This window comes from Chionomys nivalis, chromosome 10 (genome assembly GCF_950005125.1).
Source record: "Chionomys nivalis chromosome 10, mChiNiv1.1, whole genome shotgun sequence".
Lineage (NCBI taxonomy): Eukaryota > Metazoa > Chordata > Mammalia > Rodentia > Cricetidae > Chionomys > Chionomys nivalis.
In genome coordinates this window covers 49077196-49091741 of record NC_080095.1, presented here as the reverse complement: position 1 = coordinate 49091741, position 14546 = coordinate 49077196, and the positions used below count along the sequence as shown (strand labels likewise).

The 14546-nt window shown below is 45.5% G+C and overlaps 1 protein-coding gene across 1 annotated transcript in view; it reads left to right on the top strand.

The window, feature by feature from the left end:
- Positions 1-14546, top strand: part of Rhoj (ras homolog family member J) — an 80760-nt gene that overhangs the window by 62190 nt on the left and 4024 nt on the right. The window contains exons 3-4 of the mRNA XM_057782786.1: positions 9120-9284; positions 10904-10999. Of these exons, the coding sequence (XP_057638769.1) occupies positions 9120-9284; positions 10904-10999 (261 nt within the window). The remainder of the gene's footprint in view (positions 1-9119; positions 9285-10903; positions 11000-14546) is intronic.

The following is a 14546-nucleotide window of genomic DNA, read 5'->3' as shown; positions in this document are numbered from 1 at the left end:
TCCCAATGCTTCAAGTCCAGGGTGGGTCCCGAGAATTTGCATGTATGATAGGTTTCTGTTGCTGCTGCTCTGGACAGCACACTTTCCGAGCCACCGATCTAGGGACTGTCATTAAAGTGCTGTCCGCTGACATAGCTTGTACATGGAGCATCTTAGAAATGCAGATGGTGCTTGGGAAGACTGAAGCGGCAGGGTCAGAAGTTCAAAGTCATCCTCAGCTACATAGGAAGTACAAGGCCATCCTGGGCTACCTGAGACCCTGTCTTACAAAACACGGCAGAAACAAATGCAGGACCTTAGATCCTGGCTCCAAGTTAAGGGATTTAAGTCTTTAGTGGCTGAAGAATGTCTCCAACAAAATAACTACCTCTACAAATTAGCCAAAAGAGCTTCACAACAAATTTAATTTAGAAGATGTATTAGTCCGGGTTTCCTGGAGAAATAGAGCTGATAGGATAAAAAAAAATCAAACATTGGGTTAGTAAAGGTTTTACCCCTCAGATCACCAGGCAAGCAATAAGGCCAGTCTTCCGAAATAGTCTCTTTAGGTCAGGCCAACTCACCTGTGTATAATATGTGTAATACACACACATATATACACATATACATGTGTGTGTGTGTGTGTGTGAGAGAGAGAGAGAGAGAGAGAGAGAGAGAGAGAGAGAGAGAGAGAGAGAGATTTAATAATATGACTTACAGGCTGTGGTCCAGCTAGTCCAACAATGACTATGGAAAGTCCAAAATCCAGTAGTTTTTTCAGTCCATGAGGCTCGATGTATCAACTGTCTCCATTATGTGCTGAAATCCTGAAGATGTAGGCTCTGATGCCACTGAAGGAATGGACTTATCAGTAAGGGTGAGAGACAGCGGGCAGAGAGCAAGCTTCCTTCTCCCATGTCTTCATATGTTCTGCCAGGAGAAGGAGTGGCCCAGATTAAAGGTGGATCTCCCCACTTCCAATGGTTTAGATAAGAAAAATCCCTCACAGGTGTATCCAGTCACTTGGGCTTTAGTTAATTCCAAATGCAGTCATTTGACAACCAAGAACAGCCATCCCAAAAGGCATGTCCCAAAAGTCCCAGTCCCCATTCTAAGTAAAATCATCTCCCCCTCCAGTGATACTAGCAAATCTTCCTGAAGTTTCAAGGCTGAAGAACACTGACAACTAACTAAAAATTACCTGTTGAGTCTATTACTAAATAAGGCAAGAGAAATGACCTCGAAGCATATCAATAACCCCAGAACCACAAGTGCACCAAAGAAATAAATCTTTGTCCTGAGCTAACTGTGCACTGGAGATGGGGGTTATGGAAACAACTCAAGAAGTAAACTCTGAGAAGTACACTTGAACACATTAGCACAGGGAACCACTTCCTAAATATACCCAGCAGCACAGACACTGAGAGAAACAATTAATAAATGGGACCTCCTGAAACTGAAAAGCTTCTGTAAAGCAAAACAAGACAAAACGACAGCTAAAAATGGGGAAAGATCTTCACTAACCCCACATCAGACAGAGGTCTGATCTCCAAAATATACAAAGACTCAAGAAATTGGACACCAAAAGAACACATAATCCAATTTAAAAAAATGGAGTACAGACCTAAACACAGAACTCTCAACAGAGGAATCTAAAATGACTGAAAGATACTTAAGGAAATGGTCAACATCCTTAGTCATCAGAGAAATGCAAATCAAAACAACTCTGAGATTCCATCTTACACCTGTAAGAATGGCCAAGATCAAAATCACTGATGACAACTTATGCTGGAGAGGTTGTGGGGGAAAAGGGAACACTTCTGCAGTGCTGGTGGGAATGTAAGCTGGTTCAGCCCCTTTGGGTGTCAGTGTGGTGATTTCTCAGAAAATTAGGAAACAGCCTTCCTCAAGACCCAGCAATACCACTTTTGGGTATATATCCAAAGGATGCTCAATTGTGTCACAAGGACATGTGCTCAACTATGTTCATAGCAGCTTTGTTTGTCATAACCAGAACCCGGAAACAACCTAAATGCCCCTGGACTGAAGAATGGATAAGGAAAATGTGGTACATTTACACAATGGAGTACTACACAGCAGAAAAAAATAATGACATTTTGAATTTTGCAGGCAAAGGGATGAAGCTAGAAAACATTATTTTGAGTGAGGTACCCCAGACCCAGAAAGGCAATTATCACATATACTCAATCATAAGTGATTTTTAAACATAAAGCAAAGAAAACCAGCCTACAAATCACAACCCCAGAGAACCTAGACAGCAATGTAGACTCTAAGAGAGACTTACATAGATCTAATCTACATGGGAAGTAGAAAAAGACAAGATCTCTTGAGTAAATTGGGAGCATGGGGACCTTGGGGGAGGGTTGAAGGGGGGAGAGGAGAGGCAGGGAGGGGAACAGAGAAAAATGTAGAGCTCAATAAATATTAATTTTAAAAAGGAATTAAAAGAAGAAAAAGCAAACTCATTCTGAAAGGCTGGGTGAGAGGAATTTGTTATCCCCACCCTTGAAGGCAACCCTGAGCAAAATTGTTTAGCCAGCTTTCCTCTACCATGCGGCCTCTAATATGGCTGTGTCAAAGACAGGCTCAAGACTCCCCTCAGGGTTTCACAACTCAGTCAAGCTTCTGTTGAAGATGGTTTGTTTTGGTTTTGCTTGGTTGGTTTTTCGAGACAGGGTCTCTTTGGTAGCCTTGGCTATTCTAGACCTAGCTCTGTAGACCAGTTTGGCCTCCAACTCACAGATGAAGATGGTTTCTAATGAAATCATGTATATGCTGCCAGCACATGGAAGCTAGCTTCCTTCCCAGACCTCTGAGACAAACTATCATTTGGGCTTTGAGTAGAGCCCTTTGAAGAAAAAAAAAAATCTTCAGAATCCAGTCAGATGAAATTTCAAAAACTAGGGCCAGGCAGTGATGGCACATGCATTTAATCCCAGCACTCGGGAGGCAGAAGCAGGCAGATTTCTGAGGTCAAGACCAGCCTGATCCACAGCATGAGCTCCAGGCCAGTCAGAGAAACCCCTGTCTTGAAGAAGAAAAAAAAAAAGCCACCAGAAAAAAAAACAAACATTAGGTTAATAAAGCGCTTACCACTCAGATCACCAGGCAAGCAATAAGGCCAGCCCTCAGCCTAGTCTCTTGAGGTCAAGCCAACTCACCTGTGCGGCTCAGACTCCTCGTCAAGGATTGCTCACAGTTTCTCTGAAAGTGCCTCCTGTGCTCAGATTTCTGGCTCAGCTACAGGAAGAGACTAAGAAGGACAGCATGCCCAGCTGGCTTGTTCAGCGTGTGCCATGAGAAATAAAGAGAAAAGCCTGATGCCAGAGTGGCAAGGCGTCCGCTAAGCCTGAGCACTCATAGCCTGAGGAACTGTGCGGGAGAGGCTTGTCCCAGGCCAGTGCTCAGAGCCAGGCGTCCTCTGCCCCTCCAGTGGATCAGCCAGTATGACATCTCGCGGTCTTCCCAGTGGTGACATGAGCAAAGCCAGCTCTCAGTCCTCACTCTCCGTGGTTGCATCTCAAAGGCAGCAAGCACTAGCGGAAGTGGTGGTCAGCATCACTGCCAGGAGGAATGAGTGGACCCGGCAGTCAGGAGCCAGGGACCACCCTCTCGTTTCTCATCAGAGAGCGAGCCCGGGTCCTCTCGAGACCAGAGGCGGCCTGCGCACCGTGAGCACAGGATGGTATCTCTCACTGCCAAACCACAGCCCACAGCAGCTCAGCTGCCACCAGTGACTGTGGGAACAGGAAGACCACACTGGCCTAGTAGCTGCAGCTCCTGTTCCCCCTCAGGGCTTCGTCTTCAGGACGTGCAGCTGGGGCTCATTAATGGCAACCCCTGGTCCACTTGGAAGCGCATGAGACTTCCTCTTTGCTATTGGCTGAGCCAAGGGGGCCATCTGGAGCACGGGGTGGAAAGTTTGCCTAAAACCTCAGAGTAAATGTTTTCCTCTCCGTGAGCAACTCGAACTTTCTCGCCCCATGTATCTCAGTGGTTTCTAGGAGTGGGCTCTCTGGAGACTGCTGCCCATGTGATGGGCTATTGGTAAAACTAATTTTGGGATCCATTCTTACCTTTCCCCTAATCAAGAAAAATGAAGATGAAGGACACTGACTACAAGATGCAATAAGGTTCAAACATTTGGATTTCATTACTGCTTAGTTGAGAAAAATGAATTTCAGAGTCATCTCTGCTGTCCAGGAAGGGCAGGGGCTAGGGTTCCAGGAACTGCAGCTGCTGCTGGCTTTGGATGAGGGGTGGATCCCTTTCTCCTCATCATTCAGTTCTCGCTGCAGCCAAAGCACCGTCCCAGGGAGTCACACAGACAGCATCATAGTCTCGCATTTACACTTCACAGAGAAAGAAAGTGGGCAAAGTGAACTCAGCCCAAACTACACTAAAGTGCAGTCACAAGCTAGGTAGGGACTTGAATCCTTTGAGTTCGTCTCTACTCGTCATGCTCTTGGGCAACATCCTGCGCTCCCACCCTGTTCGGCTTTCCAAGTCAAGCTTGACTTATAGGGAGAATATGAAAGCAAGCCTGGTGCTGACAACCCTGGGCTAAATGTCAGGCAGCTCACACAGAAAAAAAAAAAAGAATTTATTGATTTTTTTGAGCTCTACATTTTTCTCTACTCCCCTCCCTGCCTCTCCCCTCCCCTTCAACCCTTTCTCATGGTCCCCTTGCTCTCAATGCTCCCAATCTACTCAGGAGATCTTGTCTTTTTCTACTTCCCATGTAGACTAGATCTATGCATGTCTCTCTTAAGGTCCTTGTTGTTGTCTAGGTTCTCTGGGATTGTGATTTGCAGGCTGGTTTTCTTTGCTTTATGTTTAAAAATCACTTATGAGTGAGCACCTGTAATGTGATAATTGTCTTTCTGTGTCTGGGTTACCTCACTCAATATTATGTTTTCTAGATCCATCCATTTGCCTGAAAATTTCAAGATGTCATTATTTTTCTCTTATGTGCAGTACTCCATTGTGTAAATGTACCACATTTTCCTTATCCATTCTTCCGTCCAGAAACATTTAGGTTGTTTCCGGGTTCTGGCTATGACAAACAATGCTGCTATGAACATAGTTGAGCACATGTCCTTGTGGCATGATTGAGTATCCTTTGAATATATACCCAAAAGTGGTATTACTGGGTTTGAGGAAGATTGTTTCCTAATTTTTTGAGAAATCGCCACATTGACATCCAAAGGGCTGTACCATCTTGCATTCCCACCAGCAATGCAGGAGTGTGCCCCTTTCCCCACAACCTCTCCAGCCTAAGTTGTCATCGGTGATTTTGATCTTGGCCATTCTTACAGGTGTACGATGGAATCTCAGAGTTGTTTTGATTTGCATTTCTCTGATGACTAAGGATGTTGACCATTTCCTTAAGTGTCTTTCAGCCATTTTAGATTCCTCTGTTGAGAGTTCTCTGTTTAGGTCTGTATTCCATTTTTTATTGGGTTATTTGTTCTTTTGATGACCAATTTCTTGAGTCATTTTTGGAGATCAGACCTCTGTCTGATGTGGGGTTGGTGAAGATCTTTTCCCATTCTGTAGGCTGCCGTTTTGTCTTATTGACCATGACCTTTGAAAAAAAGCAGAATTCTATTCCCAGCCTCTTGTGAGTCTGAGGCAGATGGCAGAACTCAATGCTGTTCTCCTTGATACACAGAGAGCAGCCCCTGGGCACTCACCAAACATGCGCATTCTAGGCATCACTCCAGACCAGGGGCTGAGCAGAATTCCACTGTGCAATGAGTTTCCAGTGATCCAAATGCAAGGAGAACTAATGGCTTCATGGTTCCATCACTGTCCCTTCGTGACACAGCTGCTCGTGAATGTATTTGGGGCCCAGATGATCAGCCAGTCTGTGCTGAGTGTTCCTCAGAACCTTTGAAATAACCATCCACAGTGCCCACACTTGACAGCCCCAGATCCACCTCTGACCTGAACCCTTGCTTGCCTTTGAGGGGCAGTGGGTAGCGAGTACTCAAAAACCTCCACAGTCCCAAATCGCAACCTTCCCTGCCCTGGTCCAAGTCCCCTTGCATCCAGCTTAGCCCTCCAAAGCACACAAAGTGGATTTTATAGATGAACACATTGTCTCTTCACGAAGCGCACAAGCGCCTGTTGCCAAGATTCATTTTCAGTATTAGAAGGGGCCTCAATGCCATTAGGACCATTTAGCCCTCCTCGCGGCTGAGCGACATCATCTTCAGGAATGTGACCATAACCTACACAGTCCAGGCATGTTTCAAGTCATCAGTGGGTATGAATTCAAACTCCCAACCTCCTCACATCGCCAAACCCGGAGTTCTTTTTTATTAATTCTGGATTTCTGCCATAGTTCCTAACCACAGCCACAACCAGGTGGCAGGCTCCTCCCAGCCAGGCATAGACCTACTTTGAGAGATGTTTCTCTCTCCAGCCCTGTTGAAATCTATTGGATGTTCCAGTCTGAGAGCTGTATGGCTGGTGGCAGGGGAAAGAATGGTAACCTGAGCCCTGGGAAATGAGCTGCAACAGAACTGTGCCAGGCTGGCAGAGCCATGTGGGGCTCAGCGCCCCATGAGTTTAAGCTTGGGACGTCTGGGAGTATGTAGTCTGAAGGAGCTGTACTGCTGGCCTGGGGACCAGCCTTCGGAAATTACTATACTAACTCAGGTCTAGAGGCTCTTCCAGATTTAGCACTGGAATTTTCCAGTTCAGTCAGATAAATGCTCTACCCTCTCAGAATAACTAAAAGAGACAGAGAAACTTCTGTCACCGGTCACCTACATGGAATTGTTTTTGTCTTTTCATTCCTTCCTCAACTTGATTTCCAGCTCTTAATCACCTTATCCAGCTCATACGACATCCTTGACAGTGCCACACACCCAGTGAGTAATCGCTCCCTTTACATGGACTTACACAGCAGGACTAAAGTCCCTACAGCAAAGAAACCGAGAGCCCAGAGCCCTGAGCCCAGAGCAAGCTCACACCACCCAAAATCCTCCTTTGCCTGGAGAGCAACTGAACACACCTCTTACCTCCCTGGCTTTCCCATCATCTAAGCAGTATTATAATCAATGGCTCGCAGATCAAGCACTAAATAAACTCTATCCTTTCAGACCACCAGTTATCCGCTCCTCCCTTGCCTGGTTCTGAGGCTAAACCAATTGTTTTGGTTTGGTTGCTGGCAGCAGGCAGAAGACTTGAGATTTTAAATATACAGTGTCTTCTGCCACCTTGTGGCAATTTGGAGCCAATGCTATCAAAAAATGCACGAACACATAAACCTATACAGTGGAGTCACACGTTAACCTACACACAAGCCAAAAAAAAAAAAAAAAAAGCTGTAATCTGTCATCTAAAATCCTGAGATAAGGCAATAGCAGTCCAAATCAAAACCTAGGTCTGAAAACATGCAAAATGCTTCCTTTGGGTATTCAGTGACTTGGTGGCCCTGCTCCTTGATCTCCTCCTGTGTGAAATGCATACGATTGTGCCATCTGTTTAGTGCTTCCGGGAAAACCCCAAGAGATTGTGTACATCCTTCTTGCATGGTGCCTGGTCCTTGTTGAGGGTCCCAAGCCTCATGGTCTGATGATGAAGATGCTGGTGCTACATGCAGATAAGCTTTCTCTACTCCAGGCCAGCACCTGTACAGTACAGGATGCTTCCATACCCAGCCCAATGCTCCATTTATGTGCCTATGCCCAGGGAGGCCAGAAGAGGGCGCTGTATACCCTAGAACGGGAATAGCAAGCTTTTGGGAGCTGTCTTATGGGGTCTGGGCATTGACCCCGGTCCTCTGGAAGAGCCTAAACACTGAGCTATCTTTCCAGCCCCTAAACCCCGCTTTTTACAATGAGTCACCCTCCTTCATAAAATTATTTGTGGACAGAGCATAGGTAGAGAATGAGAACATCTCATAAACCTGGTCCCTGGTCTATTTATGGCAGTCTGAGAAGGACATCGAATGTTGTGAGGGTGACAGATGATGACCCACGGTCTCTTCACATGCAGGTCTTAGCCTGCACCAGGACCCTGATAAAAGTCACTGTAGTAAACAGACACAGGAAAGCTGTGGGCAAGGAGCTCTCTGTAGCCACAACTTCTCTGGGGAGATGGGAAGAACCACACTATGCCCAAAGGATAAGGCTCCCTGGCATCTGCCACTTGTACATGGAACATGTGCCTATATGGGATACCACTGTATTGACACGCGTGTGATACATGGGATAGTATATGGATACATATATAAGTAAAACTAAAACATGTCTGAACATACGTTACTATTGGCTAAGTGTTACCAAAACTCCTTTGGCAACTAAACAACTGGCAAAAAAAGGGGGGGGGGACAACCACACCATCGCACTCAGGTCAATTTACAAACAAATCCCAAACATATTTCTTCAACAAATGTATCTCATTTAGCAACGATGCTTTGCTTTGTATGTTAGTCTACTCTGCATTAAATTTGAAAACAATCTACAGTTGTTTAATAGAAGACGAGTGAGTCAATGACCTGGCAGTCATTTAAATACATGTTCCAGGCGATGCAATTTTTGTGTCCCAGGAGAACTAACTACACATATCCCTGCTAATTGTACTGTTTAAAGGGGAGAGTTTCTGAAGCCAGGAAGCAGAGCTGACGGTACCTGGGACAAGAAGGGGCAGGAAGTGGGGAGATAGGGGTACCATTAGGGAGGATGAATAATTCTAGACGCTACCATTCACAGCACAGAACTACAGCCAGAGGTGAGCAGCAGTATGTTAGGAAAGTGCCAGAGGGGTAGATTTTAGGAACTGTCATTGGTAAAATCAGTAACCAAGTGAGGAGACGGATGGGCTTGCTCCCTTAACTGCAGCGTAACAAAACACGATGGCTATACTTTATCTAACATGCAGTTTAAAGGAGAAATGAGTGTGTAGACATTATGATATGTAAATTGTACCTCAATAAAGCTGTTTACTATTTTTTAAGTTGCTCTGAAATGGGAACTAGGAGATCGCTGCGCACAATGAAGGGCGGGCTTACCAGCTGCTTCTGTGGCCCCGCCACTGCGTGAATCCCAAGAACCACACCGACCCTGCACTCAGCCTGTACCAACCTTCCTCTGCTCTTCCCACAGGAGGACTACAACCAGCTGCGGCCACTCTCCTACCCCAACACCGATGTGTTTCTCATCTGCTTCTCTGTCGTAAACCCCGCCTCTTATCACAACGTCCAGGAGGAGTGGGTCCCGGAACTGAAGGACTGCATGCCTCATGTGCCTTACGTGCTCATCGGGACCCAGGTTAAAATGAGGGTGATGGAGGGTTGGGAGGGGATGGGTGAAAGGTGAAACCTGTATTCCACCAAAGACCAGGACAGAATCTCAGAGATATTGCATCCCTGAATGAAAGTCCTGAAGGTATGTCGTTATTTAGTTGAAAACGTTATATAGCTATTTAAAACGAAGCAGAAAGTTTTGAGCTGGCGTTTAAAATTAACCTCACAGTTTATTTTTTTTTAATAAAAGAAATTTTTTAACAGACACTCTTCTCCAGCCCTGAGTGCAGTAATGAAGCAGGGGCATCAAAACACACATAGTAAGAGCAACATAGATGAATTGTCAACACCTTGGAAGGATTTGGAAGCTGATGAAATTCTACAGCTTGAATTTCCATCAAGAAAAATTTCCTCTTGTTGGTTGAGGATATCTGAACCATCTGTAGTTTGAGTGGGTTTGGTTCTTTGCTGGTTCTAGGGGCATGAGTGCTCCTAGGTCAGGACTTTGTTATGGCTGCCGGCCTTTGAACCTCCTTCTTGTGCTCCTATTTCTGAGTCCTCATGTTGAATCCTACTTGACAAAAAGAAAAATTTAAAGCCATAAATAAAAGAAAAATGCTTTCTAAAAACAACATGGGCAGATGGGGATATGTATTTTCTCTTAAAAACAGACAACGTAGAACTAACTCACTTATCCACACTGCTGGGTACAATTCACATTTCTGCTCTGAAAGATAACTATTGTTTGTTTGTTTGTTTAAAAGAAGTCACTTACCTTCAATTGCAAATATTAGTGTTTGTCCGTAATGAGAAGCTTTGATTCTGCTGCCAGCATACACAACTGGACATCAAACCCCTCAGGGTGACTTGAGTCCTTCAGTCACTGCACAGACAGACACCCAGTCAAATGATGAAGGAAACTAGAAAAGCAAATGGAAACACCAAGACTTTGTATAAGCATCGTCCTAATGGGTTGGGTCCTAGCGCAACCTTGTGACTTCCCTTAAGAAGCAAACCCTATGTGCCCACATACACAGTGACATTTGAAAGCAAGCACAATGTTTAGTAAACTGTCCAGTCTATTACCTGCTGCCTTCAAAGCAGGTCCCTCTTGAGGGTTTCTGCTCTTGAACTGTGAGAGCCCTTCAATCCATTTGTTATCTGTTGAAAAGGGCTCAGGGAGCAAATATCCATCCCTTTGAAGGTCAAGATTTGATTCAAAAAAGGGAAAAAAAAGAATGGATCCAAAGCCACGAAAAAGTATTATATAATGAGTGATATAAGTTGCAAAGTTACAATCAAATAATTAATCACTGCAAGGCCCCCAGGCCATCTGGTTAGCACCTGTGCACTGTGAATTCTAGAAAGAAAGAGAAAATTCAAAACTTCAGATGGCACAGCAGCCAGGGTAAATGCTTTGAAGAAGAAAGTATAAGGCCACCCTGCTACATCCATGTGCCAAAAATAAATAAATAAATATAAAAATGAATCACTTCACACTCTCGGATATAGCTTGGGTGAGTATATTGACTTCTTGAAGAACCATCAGCAGCACCAAAGACCTTGACAGGGAAGGGACTATCTTATGTCTCCACTTAAAATAACTGAGAAGGCCTAAAAATAGTGAATGTATCTTTGTCCCAGATTGATCTCCGGGATGACCCCAAAACCTTGGCCCGTCTCCTGTACATGAAAGAGAAGCCCCTCACCTACGAGCATGGCGTGAAGTTGGCGAAAGCGGTACGGTCACACTTGAATTGCATGTTCAAGGATGGATGCGCTGTGCAGGATTTTGCCTTAAACTGCCGTGTGTTTCGAATCTTCGTGTTTTCTTTCTTCCTCTGTTCTAGATGAGCTAGAAGGGGCCATGTTGGTGAGTGCTCCTGTCAGCAGGCACCTTCTGCTTTTCATTAAGAAACTCCATGAGTTTCAACAGCTAAACACTTCCTATTTTGCTTCAGCTTTGTCTAGAACACAGACTTGTCCCATTAAGCAGGAATTAAGGGGACTCGTTAGACATACATCTACAAGCCTCCTTGTTTATGGTCAGGGTAACTCTCGTAGATGACCTCACAGGAGGCATTTTGTGATCCCTCCCCCTGCCGCAGGGAGAAACTTGATTGAGATGACCTCACGGGAGGCATTTTGTGATCCCTCCCCCTGCCGCAGGGAGAAACTTGATTGAAACTCATCTGACAGGGTTATCTTTGTCCAATAGTTCTCTTCTTATAATGAATAGTAACTTAGTCTGGACACTGTTACAAACAGCATATGGAAAAATAACATACAGCTAAGAGTAACGGCGTGAGGCATCTAAGTGGTGAAGTAGCAGCTTGACAGATGAAGTCAGCTAGCTCAGAGGAAATGGAGTCTCCTCCACTGGTAGCAGCTTGACAGATGAAGTCAGCTAGCTCAGAGGAAATGGAGTCTCCTCCACTGGCCGTTCTCCACTTCTGAGAGTGAGCCATCACCAGTGATCTTGTTGTAGAAGTGCTTCAAAATGCATCTGCCAAGCACCAGACATTTGTCTCCCTGCCACCACCATCGCGAGTGCAAAGCAGCCACTAATATGGACACACGTGCATGTGACTTCTTTCTGCAGAAAGAGACTGAAGGACCATACTTCCCCAATTTGAGGCCACTTCCTCCTTGATGTAGTTGCCAATCCTTCAACCGAAGGAGACTTTAAATTTTTAATGTTTTACTTTCTCAGTAACTAACCCTGCAAAATGCATGCCCCCAGGCAGTTGTTCACCTTCTCAAACCCAGTCAACAATGACATTAACTACAAATTACTCCTTAGCCAACAGAAAGGGGCATTTCTCTTATTAAAACTTGTCTAGAGGTACCTACCAGATGTAATGTGACTGCTTCTCTGGAAGTGGATTAACTCTGATGTTTTATGGGCACGATGTATAAAGACATCTCTCTCTCTCTCTCTCTCTCTCTCTCTCTCTCTCTCTCTCTCACACACACACACACACACACACACACACACTTGAACTCTTTCTTCTTCCCCAAGAACAGGGCATTCGAGGAGTTGGTGGGATGCTAAGCCTCTTAAGGGAGAGGAAACAGCCCTGGGGAGACAAGCAGATCTGAATGGCTGACACATTTGAATCCATCTGTGTGCACACTACCATCTGGGGGCACCTGAGTATCATGCCCATTGTCTCTTCTCCAGCCGTGTGTGTGTGTGTGTGTGTGTGTTCATTCCCTAGGAAAATGAGCAGGTCTGAGGTTCTATTCCAACACTCAGCCAGATACTCTCATTAACATACATGTTAACGTATGTAACCGTATGTGACTCCTAGCGGGCAGCCACACTGTTTCTGTAGGAGTTTGTTCTCTCTGTCCCTTGTCTCTAAGGCTGTCCTCAACTTCATCCATCTTGGTGGCTTCCTAGCCTCACTTCTCATTTGGAAAGTTGACTTTTGGTTTTTCCCTCTCCAAAACTTTCCATTTTGTTTCAGATTTACTTCAAGAACAGTGGCTGAGTTCACCACTTGGTTGCCTTTTGCCAGCCTCTCCTAGCAACTGCTCTCAGATTCACAATCATGTGGAGCCTATGGCATCCTAGCTAAAAGAAAGCCAAGTGAGATTTTTAACTGGTTTCATGGCAATTCATGGAATAAGAGAAATGTTTTTACTTTCTTCGGTCTTTGATTCCTCTACCACGTAGTTTATTAGAACAGCTAGTATTTACAGTGTTGATCATGTGTGTCACAGGCTTCCTCTTAGCTAATCCTCAAAGCACCTCCTGCGGTGTATGTTATTGTCAATACTTTCCTAGGGGAAACTGAGGCTTAGCAAGGCGAGTGAGACTCCAGCCACTATGCTCTTTGGCTCCCTCATTGAATCTGCAGACAAATTCTTTGGGGGGTCTTTTATCATAGACTGTAGGGACGGCAGGGCAGAGTGGTTCCGTCCCTGGTTTGGGATATGAGCAAATCCTCATCTCTGCCACTTCCAGCTAGTTTTCTGGTCTGTAAATGAACTGGCAAGAGTCTCACCTGATTGGATTCCAGGGCGCTACAATGAGTTAACAGACCATGAGCTCTGACTCACAAACTGTCCCCATTGGCCACCTGGCCCCTGTCTGCAGCTGGCAAGACATTTGCCTGTGTTTGGTTTTGTTTTCAGAAGGCTCTCACGTAGCCCAGACTGGCCCTGAACTCACTATCTACCTGAGGATGACCCCGGTCCTCTACCTTCCTCTCGTGGCTGGTGTCACATCTGGTTTTATTTTATGCAGAGCTGGGATCCAAAATCCAGGCTTTGAATATCCTGGTCAAGACTGCCGCCAGCTAGGCTCCCTCCCCTCCCCACCCTCCTAGTTATTTCTATGCCTCTTCAGCATGTCCCACCCCATCAGAGGAAGAAAAAGGGACTCGCTTGCCATTTCACTTGATTAGACACGTTGGGAGTTGGTTTGTTTTCTTTTCTTCCCATCAGATCGTGTGTGTTCTGTCTTTGTGGCATGTTGCCCAGCACTGGGAACAATGCATCTTCAGTAAGGAAGGTATCAGAAAGGCGCTCTGTTCGCAGCCTCAGTCTCTCCTGTGTTTTGTTTTGTTCCCGTGAAATGTGTCAGTTTGGTAAACCCTGCTTCAGATCTCTCACGCGTTTGTCAAAACAAGGAGTCTCAGCTTCTGCAGATGGGTCCCAAATGCCTGGCAGCGTGGGTCATTTTTCTCCAAGAACCAGGAAAGGCTGCCGATGCGAACAAGGAGGACTGTGTCTCCTTGACACGATTTTCCATTCAGTCTTCAGCAAACCTGAAGAATTCTTTCTAACATGCCTGTGCCCTTTCCCTGAACCAGGACAAACACTCCTCTCTGACCCTCTGAGCACGTAGAACACGGCAACAAGCAGTCACCTCACGACTGGGTTCTGTTCCTCACACGTACGTCCCAGGTCACGCCCGAAATCTGTTGGCTGCTTTTCCTGGAACCATCAGCACGCCGTAATGTTACGTTAACCTCCTGACATAGCAATGCCTTTATGGACTGTCCCGTTCTCTCCCCACATGTCAGAACCAGGAGAGACAAGTTTGGGCTCCTCCTTGGTCATTCAGAGGCACAGGTGGACAGGGTAATACACTAATCCACTGTCAGTTGGCAGCATTGTGGGGAGGAAGAGAGCAAGCCCCACTCATCTCCGGGGTCCCAGAATGAATGAAAAGAGTCAGTCAAACTCCTGGAATTTTTGGACTCACTCTTGAGTTTTGGAATCATCAGTGGGAAGGTCGTCCAATTACAACAGCCTACAGCACTTTCCAGGGTTG